Source organism: Carassius carassius, chromosome 39, assembly GCF_963082965.1.
Source record: "Carassius carassius chromosome 39, fCarCar2.1, whole genome shotgun sequence".
NCBI lineage: Eukaryota > Metazoa > Chordata > Actinopteri > Cypriniformes > Cyprinidae > Carassius > Carassius carassius.
The window spans coordinates 12887028-12905364 of record NC_081793.1 but is presented as its reverse complement, the minus strand read 5'-3'; the positions used below and the strand labels follow the sequence as shown (position 1 = coordinate 12905364).

The following is an 18337-nucleotide window of genomic DNA, read 5'->3' as shown; positions in this document are numbered from 1 at the left end:
AATTGCATTAGTGAAGTCAGACAGCACAGACCTGAAGTGAACTCAGTACAGTGTCCTGATGATTTGTGTCAGTCTTCCTCATCAGTTTGGATTCTTTGGCCTTTTTACCTTAGCACAGCTCAACAACGCTTCAAAGTTCTCTAGAAAGCTCATCTACAACCAAAATCAATTATCATGTCAAATCAACATCATCAACCAAAATATCCAATAGTATCCTGTAGATTTCATATTAAAAATCAGGACTGTCTACAGAGAGGATCTCTAACACTTTTAACACTGTAAACTCAGTGTCATACAGACAGAGGTCCTGTGAACAGGACTATGCATAAGAATCATGTAATAATTCTTAAAAAGCTGAAACTAGATCAGAATAAGAGGCCTGTAACCTTAAGCATCCAGACAAGTTGACTTTCAGCCAAGGCTAGGTCAAACTAGATTGAATTGGCTTCACAAAGAACCTGGGAAAATTTCTGGGGAAAATTTTCTGACTAGTTACATGCAATTGCAGCTTGGAAAGGATGGCAGACCAGAGGTCCTGCCGATTCTTCAGTTTTCCAGCATCTTTGCATACTTGAACCCTTTCCAGCAGTGACTGTATGATTTTAAGATACATCTTTTCACACTGAGGAAAATTGAGGCACTCAAACACAATTGTTAAAAAAAGGTTCAAACGTTCACTGAGGCTCCAGAAGGAAACAAGATGCATCAAGAGTTAAAAACTCAGTAATAAACAGTAACCCCTTCCACCCTCGATACAACGGCTGCCCACTGCTCTGGGTGTGTATTCAATACTGTGTGTTTGTACTTGGATGGGTTAAATATAGAGCACAAATTCCAATGGGTCACTTTACTTCACTTCAGTATTTGACCAGTCAGAAACAAGTATTACAGAGAGCTAATAATATAATTGCTTCTGGTCACGAATATTACATAATACATACTTTCATCTGAAAAAGGAGTTGTAATCCCACTCAGGCCAGGAGTGAATGCAAGAAAAGTGTACCTCCCCTGCAAAAGACCATCTGCAGTATTGGGGTCCTACAACCATCTAAAAGGTGGTTTACCTGTCCATGTTTTTTGTCAAGTTTCCACTTTCCACAATACACAGCCCCATTGGCATATAATAAGTGTCCTTGCATGACGCATGCCCTGAATGAATTCTCCTGTGTACTCATTCATACGAGGTTGCTGAGAGCATGGAGCCCTTTTACAGAACCACAGTAGGCCTATTGCTGTGTGTTCTATTGCTAAATCGTACTTATATGACCGCCATCAGTTCGTAGCAGTGAATGAAGATGTATCATATCGATCACAAGTGCAGTATGGAGTACCTCAAGGCTCAGTACTAGGGCCGCTACTCTTCACGCTTTATATGTTACCCTTGGGAGATATCATCAGGAAACATGGAGTTAGCTTTCACTGTTATGCTGATGATACTCAGCTCTATATTTCTTCGCGGCCCGGTGAAACACACCAATTTGAAAAACAAATGGAATGCATAGTCGATATAAAAAACTGGATGACGAGTAATTTCTTACTGCTAAATTCTGAACAAACAGAGGTGTTAATTATAGGACCTAAAAACTTGCTTGTAATAACCTAGAACACTGTTTAAGACTTGATGGCTGCTCTGTCAATTCTTCGTCATCAGTTAGGAACCTAGGTGTGCTATTTGATCGCAATCTTTCCTCAGAAAGCCACGTTTCTAACATTTGTAAAACTGCATTTTTCCATCTCAAAAATATATCTAAATTACGGCCTATGCTCTCAATGTCAAATGCAGAAATGTTAATCCATGCATTTATGACCTCAAGGTTAGATTATTGTAATGCTTTATTGGGTGGTTGTTCTGCACGCTTAGTAAACAAACTACTGCTAGTCCAAAATGCAGCAGCAAGAGCTCTTACTAGAACCAGGAAGTATGACCATATTAGCCCGGTCCTGTCAACACTGCACTGGCTCCCTATCAAACATCGTATAGATTTTAAAATATTGCTTATTACTTATAAAGCCCTGAATGGTTTAGCACCTCAGTATTTGAATGAGCTCCTTTTACATTATAATCCTCTATGTCCGCTACGTTCTCAAAACTCAGGCAATTTGATAATACCTAGAATATCAAAATCAACTGCGGGCGGCAGATCCTTTTCCTATTTGGCGCCTAAACTCTGGAATAACCTAACATTGTTCGGGAGGCAGACACACTCTTGCAGTTTAAATCTAGATTAAAGACCCATCTCTTTAACCTGGCTTACACATAACATACTAATATGCTTTTAATATCCAAATCCGTTAAAGGATTTTTAGGCTGCATTAATTAGGTAAACCGGAACCGGAAACACTTCCCATAACACCCGATGTACTTGCTACATCATTAGAAGAATGGCATCTACGCTAATATTTGTCTGTTTCTCTCTTATTCCGAGGTCACCGTAGCCACCAGATCCAGTCTGTATCCAGGTCAGAGGGTCACTGCAGTCACCCGGATCCAGTACGTATCCAGACCAGATGGTGGATCAGCACCTAGAAAGGACCTCTACTGCCCTGAATAACAGCGGAGACCAGGACAACTAGAGCCCCAGATACAGATCCCCTGTAAAGACCTTGTCTCAGAGGAGCACCAGGACAAGACCACAGGAAACAGATGATTCTTCTGCACAATCTGACTTTGCTGCAGCCTGGAATTGAACCACTGGTTCCGTCTGGTCAGAGGAGAACTGGCCCCCCAACTGAGCCTGGTTTCTCCCAAGGTTTTTTTCTCCATTCTGTCACCGATGGGGTTTCGGTTCCTTGCCGCTGTCGCCTCTGGCTTGCTTAGTTGGGGTAACTTCATCTACAGCGATATCGTTGACTTGATTGCAAATAAATGCACAGACACTATTTAACTGAACAGAGATGACATCACTGAATTCAATGATGAACTGCCTTTAACTATCATTTTGCATTATTGACACTGTTTTCCTAATGAATGTTGTTCAGTTGCTTTGACGCAATGTATTTTGTTTAAAGTGCTATATAAATAAAGGAGATTTGACTTGACTATTGCTAATTTGACTGAACCCATCTCATCATTCCTTCTCCATGTTCCATTTTGAACATTGTTCTTCCATTGCCCCTTATATAAACTTCCAGATTAGCAAGGACTCTATTTGTAAGTACTCAATAATAAACTTAGACTTATTTAAATGTAAAAATATATATTTTTAATAATAATAATAATAATAATATATATATATATATAATATATAATGTAGTAATTTAAGTCAATAAAAGCTATTATACATTTTAATTAGATTTAGATTTTATACTGGTGTCCCAGTTTAGTACCGTCGTTCATTTATCATTTATTCTTTACTCCAATATTTCTCTTGATCTTATTTCAGTCAGCTCAATGCACATTTAAAGGGACAATACACTCAAAAATAAAAATTAATTATTTGTTATAATTTAATTATTATTATTTTTTGTTCCTATTACTTTCTTCTGTGGAATAAAGGAAATAATGCTTTTAAGAATGTTGGTAACCAAACAAAATTTTTTTTTTGAGGACCACTGTCTTCCACTGTATGGACAAAAAAAAAAAAATAATATATATATTTGTCAAATGTCTTCATGTTCTACAAAAGAAAAAGTCATCCAGGTTCGGAATGCCATAAGAGTGTGTGAACCATGACAACTTTAATTATTCAGTAATTATTAAAATTCTGTTAAACTCATGCACTGTGTGGATGAATTTGGATATTGATTTGTACCTTTAAAATCTACTCACCTTAAAAAAAATTATATATATATATATATATATATATACACATTAATAAAAGTGACATAGTTAAATAATTACAATAATAAAGCTGCAAACGCATAATGAAAAAGTTAGTTTATTATAAAAACTACAAATAATAAAATCCTTAATTAAAACAAAATTGTTTGACAGGCACTAAGAAAAACAGAACAAATGCTGCAAAATACAGGTGCCTTAGTCCTGAGAAACCATATCCAGATTAGCAAGGTGTCTCATGGTGGGTCTACCATGTGGACAATTCCAGGGCTGTTCAATTTCCCCCATGTGCTGCACAAGTTTCTTCATTTCACTGGTGTTCAGGGCAGTGCCAACCATCACCTGTTTAAACAGACACACATTGACAAACTGTAGAAGACAAAAACACAACACAAACAAGCAAGAGCTCAATCACAGACTCTGTTCTACCTTACAGGTATTTACTTGGGTACAATTGATAAATAATAGACAGGTAGATTAGAACGGCTGAAAAACATTCTTGACTGGAAGAAACGCCAAATGGCACTCACCGATTTGCGACATGCCCTGGATGCAAACATCTGCCTCACACGAGAAGGTCGACACATGATTCCAGGACTGTCGCTAAGCATAAAGATGAGTTCTTCAATGTCACTTGGGCCAAAGGTCCAATTCTTGCTTGTAGGTAAAGACACCAACTTCACCCTTTCCATAACCTGAGCTGAAAGAAAAAAAAACTCTAACCCACATCAATCTGGTGGAAAAGGTATCACATAAGATATAAAATACTATTACAGCAGATAACCCACCATCCTCATCAATGAGGAAGTCAAAACCATTCTTTCTGAAGATTTCAAGGTTTTCCATGAGCACAGTTTCACTGATAGCTGGGAGGTGAAGACTTTGTGGACTGCATATTGAAAGATAAACATAAGTTAGCTTTAAAATAAATAGGCCTACATGTTCTGTTTAACTTATCTCCGCAAAGTGTGACTTACGCTATGAGTCGCTGTCCCTTTAAGACCGTATTCTTTTGTAGCATCTCAAAATTGTACTTTTCGTCAGTGGCATGCTGGTCAATTATGAAAAGGTCAGTTTTCAGCTTGGTGATAATAAAACCCAGGTTGAACTGACCAATGATTTCCATATCCTTGAACATGTCTTTGCTGTAAGAAAAAGTTGAAGCTTTGTCAGTGGCATATACAGGTCCTTCTCAAAAAATTAGCATATCGTGATAAAGTTCATTATTTTCCATAATGTAATGATAAAAATTAAACTTTCATATATTTTAGATTCATTGCACACCAACTGAAATATTTCAGTTCTTTTATTGTTTTAATACTGATGATTTTGGCATACAGCTCATGAAAACCCCAAATTCCTATCTCAAAAAATTTGCATATTTCATCTGACCAATAAAAGAAAAGTGTTTTTAATACAAAAAAAGTCAACCTTCAAATAATTATGTTCAGTTAAGCACTCAATACTTGGTCGGGAATCCTTTTGCAGAAATGACTGCTTTAATGCGGCGTGGCATGGAGGCAATCAGCCTGTGGCACTGCTGAGGTGTTATGGAGGCCCAGGATGCTTCGATAGCGGCCTTAAGCTCATCCAGAGTGTTGGGTCTTGCGTCTCTCAACTTTCTCTTCACAATATCCCACAGATTCTCTATGGGGTTCAGGTCAGGAGAGTTGGCAGGCCAATTGAGCACAGTAATTCCATGGTCAGTAAACCATTTACCAGTGGTTTTGGCACTGTGAGCAGGTGCCAGGTCGTGCTGAAAAAATGAAATCTTCATATCCATAAAGCTTTTCAGCAGATGGAAGCATGAAGTGTTTCAAAGTCTCCTGATAACTAGCTGCATTGACCCTGCCCTTGATAAAACACATTGGACCAACACCAGCAGCTGACATGGCACCCCAGACCATCACTGACTGTGGGTACTTGACACTGGACTTCAGGCATTTTGGCATTTCCTTCTCCCCAGTCTTCCTCCAGACTCTGGCACCTTGGTTTCCGAACGACATGCAAAATTTGCTTTCATTCGAAAAAAGTACTTTTGACCACTGAGCAACAGTCCAGTGCTGCTCCTCTGTAGCCCATTTCCTGCACACGCCTGTGCACGGTGGCTCTGGATGTTTCTACTCCAGACTCAGTCCACTGCTTCCGCAGGTCCCCCAAGGTCTGGAATCGGTCCTTCTCCACAATCTTCCTCAGGGTCCGGTAACCTCTTCTCGTTGTGCAGTGTTTTTTGCCACACTTTTTCCTTCCCACAGACTTCCCACTGAGGTGCCTTGATACAGCACTCTGGGAACAGCCTATTCGTTCAGAAATTTCTTTCTGTGTCTTACCCTCTCGCTTGAGGGTGTCAATGATGAACTTCTGGACAGCAGTCAGGTCGGCAGTCTTACCCATGATTGCGGTTTTGAGTAATGAACCAGGCTGGGAGTTTTTAAAAGCCTCAGGAATCTTTTGCAGGTGTTTAGAGTTAATTAGTTGATTCAGATGATAAGGTTAATAGCTCGTTTAGAGAAGACTTGAAATATTTCAGTTGGTGTGCAATGAATCTAAAATATATGAAAGTTAAATTTTTATCATTACATTATGGAAAATAATGAACTATCACAATATGCTAATTTTTTGAGAAGGACCTCTAAACTTGAAAATGATTTTGGAACTTCAAGAGATCAATCAAAATATCAGTATAACCTTATTTCTTTCTTAAGCTCGTCCTCAGCACTCTGGTTTTCACCAGGGTTAATTTTTGCCCTGAACCGTCTATATTTTAGCTCTTGATCATTGTTCTCTTTCTTCTGAGCCTGCAGCCTCTGCATCCTTTTAGAAAGTTCCTGCAAAGAAAACTGCAAAAGCACTGTGTTCTTCTGTATGCTGACAGGTGAATCAAACTGTGTAGAAGCATTCTTGTTTTTGGAGTCCACCAAACAGTTTTGTGCTAGAGGTTCAGCTTCATATCGAGCTCTTTTAGCTTCAGGACTGGAAATTCTGTCCTGGTGTTGCTCAGACTTTGTCTCTGGCACCAAAGGTTTATAACTCCAGTACTTCTCATCTACAGGTTCACTGATAGTCTCAGCTTTAACATCAGTTTCATATATACCAGGGTGTAAACCTGACTCTGAATTGCTTTCATGTAAAATCTCTGGATCATCTTCAACTGAAATGTGGTTTGCAGCCTCAGAATCTTCAGCATCACTATTAAAGGTGCTTTTATATTTAGCTAGACAAGCAGATTTTTTTATGGAGGAAATTGCAGCAAAACGTGGAGAGGACTTTAAAGGTGGCCTCATAATGTCTGTCATTTTTTTAGAGCAGCTCACAAAGGAAAACATCTTCTTTTGAGAATGACCAGAACAGGCAGCTTTATGACTAGACTGCTTTGACCCAACTCCAGGAACCTGATGGATTGAAAATGCTTCTTTAAGCCGAGCTAGATTGATGGAAGTCTTTGGTGGCTCATCATCTGGAAGCGCTTCAGAGACAGAACCTATTTCCCGATCTTCTGAACCAGCACTTGTCTCGGTTGGTCTACAGAAGTCTTGAATGAAGAACAACATCAACATCTGTAATAACACTTCAAGACAACATATCTTATGTCTTAAAAGGTCTGATGTACTTACTGGTAAGTGCTGGAGTGATGTGATTGAGACTGATTTTATTGACACCAGTCTCAAACATAACCATGAGTGAGCTTTTCAGAATTGCCAGCAAGAGCTTTTCCTCTTGTAGAAGGATCTGACGTTTGTCTGGAGTCACATTCACGTCGACACAGTCTAATGTGAAACAAAGAATTCAAACTTTTAATAAATGACGAGTATTAGTTAATAAAGTGCATTTAGCATTTTATTTTTTGATTAAGTTTCTTTTTCTCACCCAGACTCCATTTATATGATTTTAAAAAAATGCAGTGAAAATAGTAATATTGTGAAATACTATTACGATTTAACATAAATTGTTTCTATTGCAATTGATTTAAAATTCTATTGGTTTCAGTGATTGCAAATCAGAGTTTTCAGCAGCCATTACTGCCCAAGAAAACAGTACATTTTTAATTAAAGGGTTAGTTCACCCAGATAGCAAAATTATGTAATTAATAACTTACCCTCATGTTGTTTCAAACTCATAAGACCTTTGTTTATCTTTGGAACACAGTTTAAGATATTTTAGATTTAGTCCGAGAGCTCTCAGTCCCTCCATTGAAACTGTGTGTATGATATTAGTCCATGTGACATCAGAGGGTCAGTTCGAATTTTTTGAAGCATCGAAAATACATTTTGGTCCAAAAATATCAAAAACTACGACTTTATTCAGCATTGTCTTCTCTTCTGTGTCTGTTGTGTGAGAGAGTTCAAAACAAAGCAGTCTGGATATCCGGTTCGCGAACGAATCATTCAGTTCACCAAATCAAACTGAATCGTTTTAAACGGTTCGCATCTCTAATACGCATTAATCCACAAATGACTTAAGCTGTTAACTTTTTTAATGTGGCTGACACTCCCTCTGAGTTCAAACAAACCAATATCCTGGAGTAATTCATTTACTCAAACAGTACACTGACTGAACTGCTGTGAAGAGAGAACTGAAGATGAACACCGAGCCGAGCCAGATAGCGAACAATAGACTGACTCGTTCACGAGTGAAGAACCGGTTGCATCGGTTTTCGGATCACCAGTAGTTCTTTCAGACAGTTTCAGACAATAAACCGGTTGAAGAAAACGGTTCACCTGTTCTTTTGCGCTCGACGTAATGGCGTCATTTGCGATGATTGCCCTTGATTCAAGCCTTCGGTTTAACCACACTCATAACAATAGCACAGAATCAGTTCAGAATCAATCACCAAAAGAATCAGTTCGGTTCAGACGCCCTGTGTGTCAGTCTGCTTCACACTGAATCACACATGCGCAGTATCATCAGCTCCTCGGTTCTTCTTATCTGGCTCGGCTCGGTGTTCATCTTCAGTTCTCTCTTCACAGCAGTTCAGTCAGTGTACTGTTTGAGTAAATGAATTACTCCGGGATATTGGTTTGTTTGAACTCAGAGGGAGTGTCAGCCACGTTAAAAAAGTTAACATCTTAAGTCATTTGTGGATTAATGCGTATTAGAGATGCGAACCGTTTAAAGCGATTCAGTTCGATTTAATGAACTGAATGATTCGTTCGCGAACCTTATATCCAGACTGCTTTGTTTTGAACTCTCTCACACAACAGACACGGAAGAGAAGACAATGCTGAATAAAGTCGTCGTTTTTGCTATTTTTGGACCAAAATGTATTTTCGATGCTTAAAAAAATTCTAACTGACTCTCTGATGTCACATGGACTACTTTGATGATGTTTTTCTTACCTTTCTGGACATGGACAGTATACCGTACACACAGCTTCAATGGAGGGACTGAGAGCTCTCGGACTAAATCTAAAATATCTTAAACTGTGTTCCGAAGATAAACGGAGGTCTTACGGGCTTGAAACAACATGAGGGTAAGTTATTAATTACATAATTTTGCTATCTGGGTGAACTAACCCTTTAATAAGTTTAGAAGAATAGATTTTATTCATAATACATTTTTTGTAACATGGTAAATATTTTTCTAACACTTTTCATCAATTAAAATCAAATGCTACAGTAGTGTAACAGTAGTGTACACTTTTATATACAATTTAATTTCTTTATTGTTCTGTCAAGACTTACCTGAAGCAACAGTGATGTTTAGAGCAACAAAAGGGTATTGATGTCGATTGTACATGTGATAAACCTCATTCACAAGCTTGGATGCCTGCAAATAAAAAAATCACAAGAAAACAACAACAACGATGTCATACTTATTAGATATAATTATATAAACACACAAAAAAGTATTATTAAAAAGACACAACACCTTCACTGGATCACAGGGTCTTTTATTGATAAAGAAGAACTGTCTGTCAGTAGCACTTCGTCCGACACCATGATCCGCTTGTGACACAAAGCCGTCAATGCTAGAATTTAATATCATCAATTACAATCACTTTACACAGGAACGCTCCAAGTCATAAAATGGTTTTAATTTCCTTATTTACAGAAAGTGCGGAAACAAATTCATGTGTTAACTTAGAAAAACTCACACAAAAAGGTCTTTAGGAACATCTACGTCCCCGAGACCATAATCTTCTTTAATTGATTCACCGGGAGATATTTGCTGGAAGGGAATCAAACTTTGTATCTGTGGAAAAGTAAAAATGTGTCATACATGTTACTTTCAACAACAAGGAAAAATAATAGTAAAAGTACTTTGTTATGATAATACAACAAAGTGTGTTCTGTTTGTGTCAAAAGTACTGATGTCAGTACTGAAATGTTAAAAATGTGACCATACCAAAGCCATGTCATTCAACGGATCCCTAATATATCTGCTCAAAATAGATGGATCTGATGCAATGAAGTAATGATCATACCATTGTAGCAAATCACAGACATTTCTGTTAAGCATGTGAACACAATGGCCAATCAGAGGTGTTTAGGAATCCTCTCAACAGCGCTCAAAATGCTAGCGGGGAATGCATTTTTCACATTTCAGTACCGACCTGTCTACTGACATCGCCACTTTTGACACTATGCAAGAATTTCTCTTCTTAAATGATCCACTACAAAGAATAGGTCATTCTCACCTGTTTAGGTCCAAACACAGCTCCAATGTTGTCTCTCATGCTGTTACTCCCACTGGTGCACAGTACCGTGGTGCGCTTGCCTTGTCCCGTCTGGTTGGTGCATGTTATACGCACACCAGTGGAGATGATGCAGTAGGACTGCAGGATGAAAATCATCTTGGAATATTCCTGTGGAGAAACTCTAGTTAATTTCTTTCTAAACATGAATACAACCCCCTGCACCCAAGTAAACCCCAGCAGACCTTTTTGATGTTGCGCTGGAACTCCTTGTGTCGGACAGGTAATGTGGAGAAGAGTTTCTGCAGAATGACAGTAGTGCCATGTTGGCGGGGATGTGGCACACGCTGAGTTAGATGACCATCATGGTTATACACCAGCCGAGCTCCGATCTGAGCACTCTCATGACAGGTCACAACACTAAGATCACTGTGATCATAAGAAAAAACAGTGTATATTAAGAAACCAGTAGTGGATAGAGATCAGTAAAACAAGATATCAGAACATGAACAATTGTGAGATCATCATTACACTATAATCATCACACTCTTCATGTTGTAAGAATTAAAAGGACAAATCCAATGTAAAGTGTTACCTAAGAGCACAAAGTGAGCTCAGAGCTTCTCCACGGAACCCAAACGTCTCCACGTGTATCAGGTCGGAAAAATCTCTTAGTTTAGAGGTGTGGTGTTTTAAAGCTGCGGAAGTTGAAAAGGACACAAATAAGTTACTACTTGTCAAAAATTAGAAATCATTTAGATTGTATAATGTTTTTAAAAGAAGTCTCTCATGCTCACCTGAAATTTTTTATCAAAAAATTGTGAAATATTATTGCAATTTAAAAGAGCTGTTTTCTATTTTGATATATTTTAAAACATATATATATATATCTTTTTTTTGCAGCCATTACTCCAGATCTTCAGTGTCTGTCTGATCTATCAGAAATCATTCGGTTTTCCACAAAAATATTAAGCAGCAAAAACTATTTTCAACATTGATGAAATGTTTCTTTAGCACCAGATCAGCATATTAGAATGATTTCTGAATATGAATAAATGCAGCCTTGGTCAGCATAAGAGATATCTTTCAAAAATCTTTAAAAAAAAATATTTATTCCAAACTTTTGACTGGAAGTGTAAGCATGCTACAGTCTTTTATCTCTAATGTTCACAAGACAACTTACTTAGTCCCTCAAAGTTTTGCTCCTCAACACCTTTTCCATTGTCGGAAACCTCCACTAACTCTATTCCGCTGTCTTTTAGCTTGACATCTGTATGGAAACAGAACACTTGACCAAATGTTGCATGAGCTCAAATGCAATGTTTCCTCATGCTCTCATCCCCTGAGCTCACCGACATTAGTGGCACCAGCATCAATACTGTTCTCCACCAGCTCCTTCACAGCTGTGGACAGACTCAGCACCACCTGTCCAGAGCAGATCTGATGCACAGACTGTTTGTCTATTGCCTTTATGGCTCCTGCAGAACTTGTGCTAGGAATTTAAAACACAGAATATGAAGGGAAACATTAGTAAACAGTACTGTACAACACTAGAGTAAACAGTATGTCCAGAGTAGCAGATAATCTCTATCACTAGCCTATGATTTGTCGTTGTTCTAATGTAGCAAACTACTAAAAATAATATGCAAAGCTATAAACACTTACCTTAAGTCTGACATTTTTTCTGTGGAAATATATATGGTATCAGTCACAGAATCTTAACTTAAGGGTTGCATTGTAGGTATTTTGAAAGCTTTTGCTCCCTGCGGTATCCAGGTCAAACAAGCAGCGGGAATTTAATGTGTTTTCATTTCTCAGTGTGAAAAACCAATGCTTCGACAAGGAAGTGGTTCTTATGAACTATAATGGAACACACTTTAGTATTTCATATGCAATAAACATGCGCATAACTGCATAGCTCTCTGTAGACGTTTCCCGCGGTGTGACGCACAACGGCAGGTCACCACATGTTGCGTAGCACGTGATCAACTGTGTACAACTGTGTTTAGGATAATGTGTTTTATTTTTTATTGTTTCTTTATTGATCGGTTACATTTTATTGACGTATCAGATTGTGATGCATTGTAATAAAACTAAAGTACCTATTTTATTGTACTGTTTTAAAACGTTTCATCATCCTCCGCGTGGTTGCCTGAATAGGGGCCATGTAAACACTTCAGTTCTAGTATTAGCCGAAACTGACACTGACACAGCAACATTAAGGTTATTTTCTTGTAACTTGTGTTGTTCGTGGAGATAAAAGTATGTAGAAACTGCAATAAATCCATGTAATTATTATTATTATGTTTAGATGCATATTATCATTAGTTGTTCATCACGTCATCACATTGTAAAAGGTGATAGTTTAGAGATACTCCCTGACTGTTGTCCGTAGAATCATTGCAAGGCACTGTCGGTTTGCAGTGGTATTTTTATTCTGCCAGATTTAAAACGTGTAAGTGGGGTTAGCCAAATAAAAGGGGCTGGGTTTTTTTTAACGTTGGCCCTTCCGAATGGAGCTACGGAATGGGATGAACATAAGTGTATTTTAGCAAAACGTCATGTTTCACACAACAGAGAGACTAATGGCTGAAGAAAGTTCGAGTAGCAGTGTAGTTTCTACTGTTAACAGTCATAGCTTTCGTATCCGACGTGGCCTTTCCTCTCAGGACAGAGGATCAAGAGGAGCAATATTCAGCCTGACAGATACCGAGGATGACGTCCAGTTTGATAGTGAGTCCACTGCAATATAAAGCGCGGCCCCTTTCAGTTTTGACTGTAGTAATGGCTAGAGTTTGGGCTTTATGAGCCAAGCATTAAGGTTATTTACTCTCTTTAGATGTTAATGGCTTTAAATATCATGTGCATGATCTGTCAAGGTATTATGTCCAAACAACTAAATTGATTTAATGCATTTTTAAGATGTCCCTCCTCTGTAATATATAGTCTTGTGTTACTTCTTGGTGTGGGGAGGGGTAACTTGGAAATGTTTCAGGCTGATAAGTTACTTAGACCTTACCCACCCCTAGGCTACTGTACACTCAAGATGCAGCATTAGTGTATTTATATTTGCTTAGATGTTAAGAGAATACCGTAAATGCTTGGTGTCTAAATGGATTTAGGGGGAAATGACATTATTGCTTTAATTGCCAAGTTTATTGACGAAGGTAAGAAATCTTGAATTGAAGTTTTTGAATACTTTTTTAGATTTAGTTTGGTTAGCTTTCACTTATTTTGTGTATTTGATATTCGGACATAGTCAAACATATAGTGATCAATCTTTTTATTTGTTATATTATTGTAGCCTCAGACTTGGACAATAACTGTGAAGTGTTGCTGGCGGGGAGACCGTTTCCATCGATCCAGGAATTTGCCTCTGCCATTCCCAACCAACTGCTGCTGGGATCTCTACTGGAACACTTGTGCTTTGTTTATGAGAGTGATCCTACACGCTCACGCATGCTGTTTAAGGGTAGGTTGATACTGCCTTTTAAATAGTCTCCTTTTGTTTAATTTTCTGGTATTTGTCTTAAATTTAGTTTTCTTAAATGCCTCTGCTGTTTCAGTGATAGGCCAGCATTTAGCAGCCATGAACCTCCTGTCACCACTGGCTATCAGTGATGAGTTTAGTTCGGTCCGACTACAGCATAACCGGGCATTCACAGAGCTCCTGCACGCAACCAGCTCATCGCTCTTCCCCCAGGTAATCCATCAAAATTCATCATCAATAAAAAAAAAATTATGACTTCTATCCAGCTGTTGCTTTCTTGAACAAAAACTAAAAACCAGTTCATCTTTTTGATTCTACAGGAACATAGATACTTGAGAACAGAAGGCCAGAGCCTAAGGTGAAAACTTTTACACTTGTAGCAACTCCACTTACACTGCTTTATAATGTACACTACTGTTCAAATGCTTGGGGTCAAATAGAAACTGATCATTTAAATGTTTTTTTAAAAGAATCGCTTATAGTCACAAAGGCTGTATTTATTTGTATATAAATGTTTTAAAATGTAATAGTTTCGTGTGTAGGCAAAGCTGCATTTTCAGCTCCATTACTCTAGTCTTCAATGTCACATGATGCTTTAGAAATCATTTTAGTATGCTAATTTGGTGTTCAAGTTTTGGTGTAAATTTGGATTCTTTGATGAATAGAAAGATCAAAAGAACAGCATTTATTTAAAATAGATGAATCTTTTGTAACATCATACATTTCTTCGGTGTCACTTTTGATCAACTCAATGCAACTTAATCCTTGCTGAAGAAAAATGTCTTACTGATCTGAAACCTTTGAATGGTAGTGTACAGTACTTTCAATTTAAAATAACTGTGATATGCTTATCTATCCTAGATCCAAAGATGGTCTTTTCCAAGCACACACATCCCGCTACCTTAGTGAATTTGCCGAAATTGCAACACTGGGGAAAGGATCCTATGGTAAAGTGTTTAAGGTAAGGAGATTTTCTGATATTGTACTCTTAAATAGAGTGAACACATGACTTGAAACGTGCTTACTAAAAACAATAATAATGTTTTAGGTCACAAACATGCTCGATGGTCAGGAATATGCAGTGAAAAAAATCCTCATCAAGAAAGTAACAAGAAACGACTGTATGAAGGTAAAGTATGTCACAGATTCAGTTAAAATAGTGATATAATTTACCCCCCAAATCTATATGATTTAGAGATAGTATACCTTATTGCATCTGTTTTTATCTCCTCGCAGGTTCTTAGAGAGGTTAAAGTGCTCTCCAGCCTTCAGCATCCCAATATTGTTGGATATCACACAGCATGGATGGAGCATGTTCAGCCTGCTGTGAAAAGTTAGTTGCTGTATTGATGTTGTTACATTAGGAGATAAAGCCATTTGAATCGTGCTTTGCTTTTATTCAGTATTTCCTGAGTCATACAAAAATTACATTAACATGTAAAATTTTCTGTTTTTCTCACTAGATCCAAAATCCCTTATTTCACAAACATTTCCAGCATTAGATAAACCTTTACAGAAAGATGGGTAAGATGGTTTGAAAATGATGGTTTTTCTCATCACAATTAACTAATTGTAACACGTTTACAACAGCATACTGAAAATGTTTCTTGCTTTAGGTGTACACAGGAAAACACTAACAGCAGCAATGGATCGTCCATTGTCTTTGAACATTCTGAAGAAGCAGAAGGCAAAGAAAATCAGGTTGCATTAGAGAGCCTCTCAGCGAAACCCTCAACTTCAAAAGAAGAGATGGGACATGCCGTTTGCCCAAAAAATGTCCGCAACCCACAAAACATTGTTCCATGTGTTTTTCTGGGAAAGCCACGTGCTACAGTGAACAAATGCCCTGCAGCTAAATGGGAGAGCTCGACACTCTCAGAGGACGACCTCAGTCAAAACACACTGGAATTGAACAATAACTCTTACATTGATATGGACACTGCTGAATGGTCAGAAAAGCAGGCACATGAGGTATATGGTTAACTAAACAATGAATGTAACAATTGATTGAAATCTTTTATGTTTTTCATCATTTTTTTCTTGTTCCTGTCTATAGGTTCAACTCCACTTAATGCTTTATATACAAATGCAGCTGTGTGAGCGATCTTTGAAAGACTGGATACAGGAAAGAAACTTAAGGACCACAGAGGGACTGTTGATGTCAGTAGGTGAGGTCACTTTATTCATCTGAATTTACTTACACTACACATAGTCGGTACCTTCTTTATTTAAAAGACATCAAATAGGTAGTTCTTTGGAAGTCTTATAAATTGCTCAAATTCCCTTTCTTTATATAACACTTATATAACAAATATAGTAGTCACTTACATACACCCATTACTGTTTTTGCAATGGCTGACACATTGGCTGAACAAGAAAGACAAGAAAAGCTGATTTCCAGAACATATCATGGAATCAGTCACAGCATATAATTGAGTTGTTGGATTATTTTAGCATTTTTTTAACCAATGCTTTGATCCACAGATCCTTGTGAGTCAGTTGACTCCGAATGCGCATTAAACATTTTAAAGAAAATACTGGAAGGAGTTGAGTACATTCATTCCCGTGGTATTATGCACAGAGATCTTAAGGTATGTGTGCTTATTTTGTTGGTTTGCATAACTTGGTATTTTTCACCACACAAATATTTAGTACATGTCTGGCTTGAAACTGTAAATGCATTAGTCTGCATGGGAGGAGACCTAGTGTTTTGATAACAGATATTGGGCCGGTGTGGCACAACAATTTGCAAAGCACCAGTTTACAGCCACCATGGCATTTAACAATCAATTATTTCAAAATAAAATTAATTGCAGATAGTCACTTTGTCAAATACTCTTCTTGTCCCTTACAAACAAACTCTTTATCTGTTTGTCATAGTAAGGCAACACGGTATTTCTCATGCATCTCTTCTGGATACTTAAGTCTTTTAATCAATATAATAGTAAGCCCGAATACCACTTGGATCTGCACACATTTTTTAATTAACAAAAGGCTAGAATACACAGTTACCTATGAAATTCCTAAACAAATGTAATTTTTTAAGCGATTAATATGTTAAAACTGTGGATGTTCTATTGGTGTAAAGATGTGTCTATGATATGATAGATAGTGTCTATGATAAAAGATAGTGTCTGTTTGTTGCAAGTTTGTTACAAGTATATTTTTTTATTTACAGCCTAGGAACATTTTCCTTCATGGACCTGAGTGCCATGTGAAGATAGGGGACTTTGGATTGGCTTGCCGGAACATAATAATAGACGAGCATGAGCAGCTGCCCTCCAGCTCTCAAGCAAGTGTAAACATAGGTGACAGGCCTTGTAACTTCTTCTGTATTCACAAACGTATTTTAGTTATTACAAATTCTGAACTATAATATTTACAAATACATTTTTTTTTACATTATTATATTTTCCGTTTTTTTTGCGAAACTACCTCTGATTAATTGGCAGGTAACAGTAGATGGCAGCAGTGAACTAATGCAACATATTATTTCTCATTAAACATTTCACACTAGACTCAACTCACACTAGTGGAGTGGGAACTTTTGTTTATGCTGCCCCAGAACAACTTGAGGGTTCTCACTATGATTCAAAGGTAAGGAAAAATGGTAAAGTTACAGACTGTTATAATGTAAAGTCTGCTGTTTTTTGGGCTGTACTTTGGTGTCTGGCTGTTTCATCTTAGACGCATACTAAAAATGTGGTAGTAAAATTTGATGTATTTGTTTCATTTGTACAGTCAGATCTGTACAGTATAGGAGTGGTTACCTTGGAGTTATTCCAGCCATTTGGGACTGAGATGGAGCGTGTGCATACACTTGAAGAACTACGGCAGAGCAAGATCCCCAACACTCTATCTAAAAGCTGGCCACTTCTGGCTAAGTATATCACCCTACTGACCAGCACTGATCCCTCAGTGCGACCAAGTGCATCTCATTTACTTCAGAGTGACCTCTTCCGTGCCAATGACATGGTATGTGTGGCTATAATGTTTTTTTTTACCCCCAAAATGGAACACAAACTAAAAGTTCATGTATAATCACAATTTAGTTAGTTTTGTGAGCTTTGAAGAAATGTTTTACCTTGTAACCTTGTTTGCATTCTTTATTTTAGGTTATTCACAGTTTGAAATGCAAGATTGATGAACAAGAAGAAGAAATTGTTCAGCTCAGGAGACAGATCAGTGAGCTAAAGATCTCTCAAAATGCAATACATAGTCCAGAAAATATATGATAATAGTCACTCTTTTGAAATGCCATAAGTGCTCAATATTTGTACATTATATGAATTGTTGTTTGGAAATGGTTGTATGTGTAAGTGCTGCTCTGCTTGTATGTATATAAATGAGTGCCATATTTAACTTGACAAAAGGTTTGTAAAGTAAAGTCCCATGCCGATGGTGTATTAGTCTCCATTTATCTGACTCTTTAAAG

At 37.6% G+C, this 18337-nt stretch overlaps 2 protein-coding genes across 2 annotated transcripts; one reads left to right on the top strand and one right to left on the bottom strand.

Moving 5' to 3' along the window:
* Positions 1 to 3860: 3860 nt before the first annotated feature.
* On the bottom strand, positions 3861 to 12384 carry LOC132121392 (mismatch repair endonuclease PMS2-like). The gene is made up of 15 exons (XM_059530731.1): positions 12078 to 12384; positions 11765 to 11904; positions 11596 to 11682; positions 11008 to 11110; positions 10658 to 10841; positions 10416 to 10583; positions 9873 to 9970; positions 9647 to 9746; positions 9460 to 9544; positions 7393 to 7545; positions 6467 to 7310; positions 4756 to 4923; positions 4567 to 4667; positions 4309 to 4478; positions 3861 to 4120 (listed from the first exon to the last, which is right to left on the bottom strand). Exons 1-15 carry the CDS (start codon positions 12089 to 12091, stop codon positions 3977 to 3979), a joined length of 2559 nt encoding a protein of 852 aa, XP_059386714.1. The 5' UTR covers positions 12092 to 12384; the 3' UTR covers positions 3861 to 3976.
* A 415-nt stretch (positions 12385 to 12799) lies between these two features.
* On the top strand, positions 12800 to 18305 carry LOC132121391 (eukaryotic translation initiation factor 2-alpha kinase 1-like). The gene is made up of 15 exons (XM_059530730.1): positions 12800 to 13145; positions 13717 to 13884; positions 13979 to 14115; positions 14223 to 14260; positions 14764 to 14863; positions 14951 to 15031; positions 15139 to 15235; positions 15366 to 15426; positions 15519 to 15873; positions 15959 to 16070; positions 16387 to 16493; positions 17081 to 17210; positions 17420 to 17499; positions 17644 to 17877; positions 18018 to 18305. The coding sequence occupies exons 1-15, from the start codon at positions 12974 to 12976 to the stop codon at positions 18135 to 18137; spliced, it is 1992 nt and encodes a 663-aa protein (XP_059386713.1). The 5' UTR covers positions 12800 to 12973; the 3' UTR covers positions 18138 to 18305.
* The last annotated feature ends 32 nt before the right edge of the window (positions 18306 to 18337 follow it).